General features: G+C 65.5%; 1 protein-coding gene across 1 annotated transcript in view; it reads left to right on the top strand.

The window, feature by feature from the left end:
- The window catches only part of FERMT3 (fermitin family member 3), a gene marked incomplete at its 3' end in the record, with an annotated part of 11,313 nt that extends 10,537 nt beyond the window's left edge, over positions 1 to 776 (top strand). The window contains exons 14-15 of the mRNA XM_006036879.2: positions 115 to 256; positions 609 to 776. Coding sequence (XP_006036941.1) covers positions 115 to 256; positions 609 to 776 — 310 coding nt within the window. The remainder of the gene's footprint in view (positions 1 to 114; positions 257 to 608) is intronic.
- Between the last annotated feature and the right edge of the window lie 4 nt (positions 777 to 780).

Below are 780 nucleotides of genomic sequence, written 5' to 3'. Positions count from 1 at the left end.
CCCCTGCCCCCCACCCTCCTTTCCTCCCTGAGACCCCCGGCATCTGGGCTCCCAGCCCCATCCCCTCCCATCCCAGATCTGGAGGGAACCAGGCATTGCCCCCCACACACACAGGTTCAAGGGCAGCCGGCGGGACGAGGTGCTGGGCATTGCCCCTGGGCGCTTGTTGCGCATCGACCTAGCCGTGGGCGACGTGGTGAAGACCTGGCGCTTCAGCTCCATGCGCCAGTGGAACGTCAACTGGGACAGCCGGCAGGTGTGTGGGATACTGGGGTTCCCTGGGGGAGAGTGGGGGTGGCTGGGAGCCACATGTTTGGGGTCTCTCCCAGTTGGGCTGGTTTATAAGGGAAATGGCTATTTTAGGCCCCGGGAGGGGAGGGGAGGGCATGGCAGGGGAAGGGGAAGGGGGAGGATGTGCAGGGGGGGAGTGTGGGAGCCCGGATGCCTGGGTTGTTTCCCAGCCCTGGGGAAGCCATTTAAGAGTAGACAGCCAGGGCTGGGGAGCCTGGACCCCTGGGCTCCCTGGGGGAGGAGTGGGACCTGCAGCGTGGGAGCAGAGGGACTGGGAGCCCGGACACCGGGGTCTTCACTTCCACCCCTCCTTCCAGGTGGCCATCGAGTTTGACGAGCACATCAACGTGGCGTTCGCGGTGGTCTCAGCCGGGTGCAAGGTGCTGCATGAATTCCTGGGCGGCTACATTTTCCTGTCCACCCGTGCCCGCCCTGGCCCTGGCCCCAGCCCCGTCCCTGATGAGCAGCTCTTCCACAAGCTTACCGGTG

This window comes from Alligator sinensis, unplaced genomic scaffold (genome assembly GCF_000455745.1).
Source record: "Alligator sinensis unplaced genomic scaffold, ASM45574v1 scaffold1860_2, whole genome shotgun sequence".
In the NCBI taxonomy this organism is placed as follows: Eukaryota; Metazoa; Chordata; order Crocodylia; family Alligatoridae; genus Alligator; species Alligator sinensis.
The sequence above is the reverse complement of the archived record's forward strand: the minus strand, read 5'-3'. Positions and strand labels throughout refer to the sequence as shown.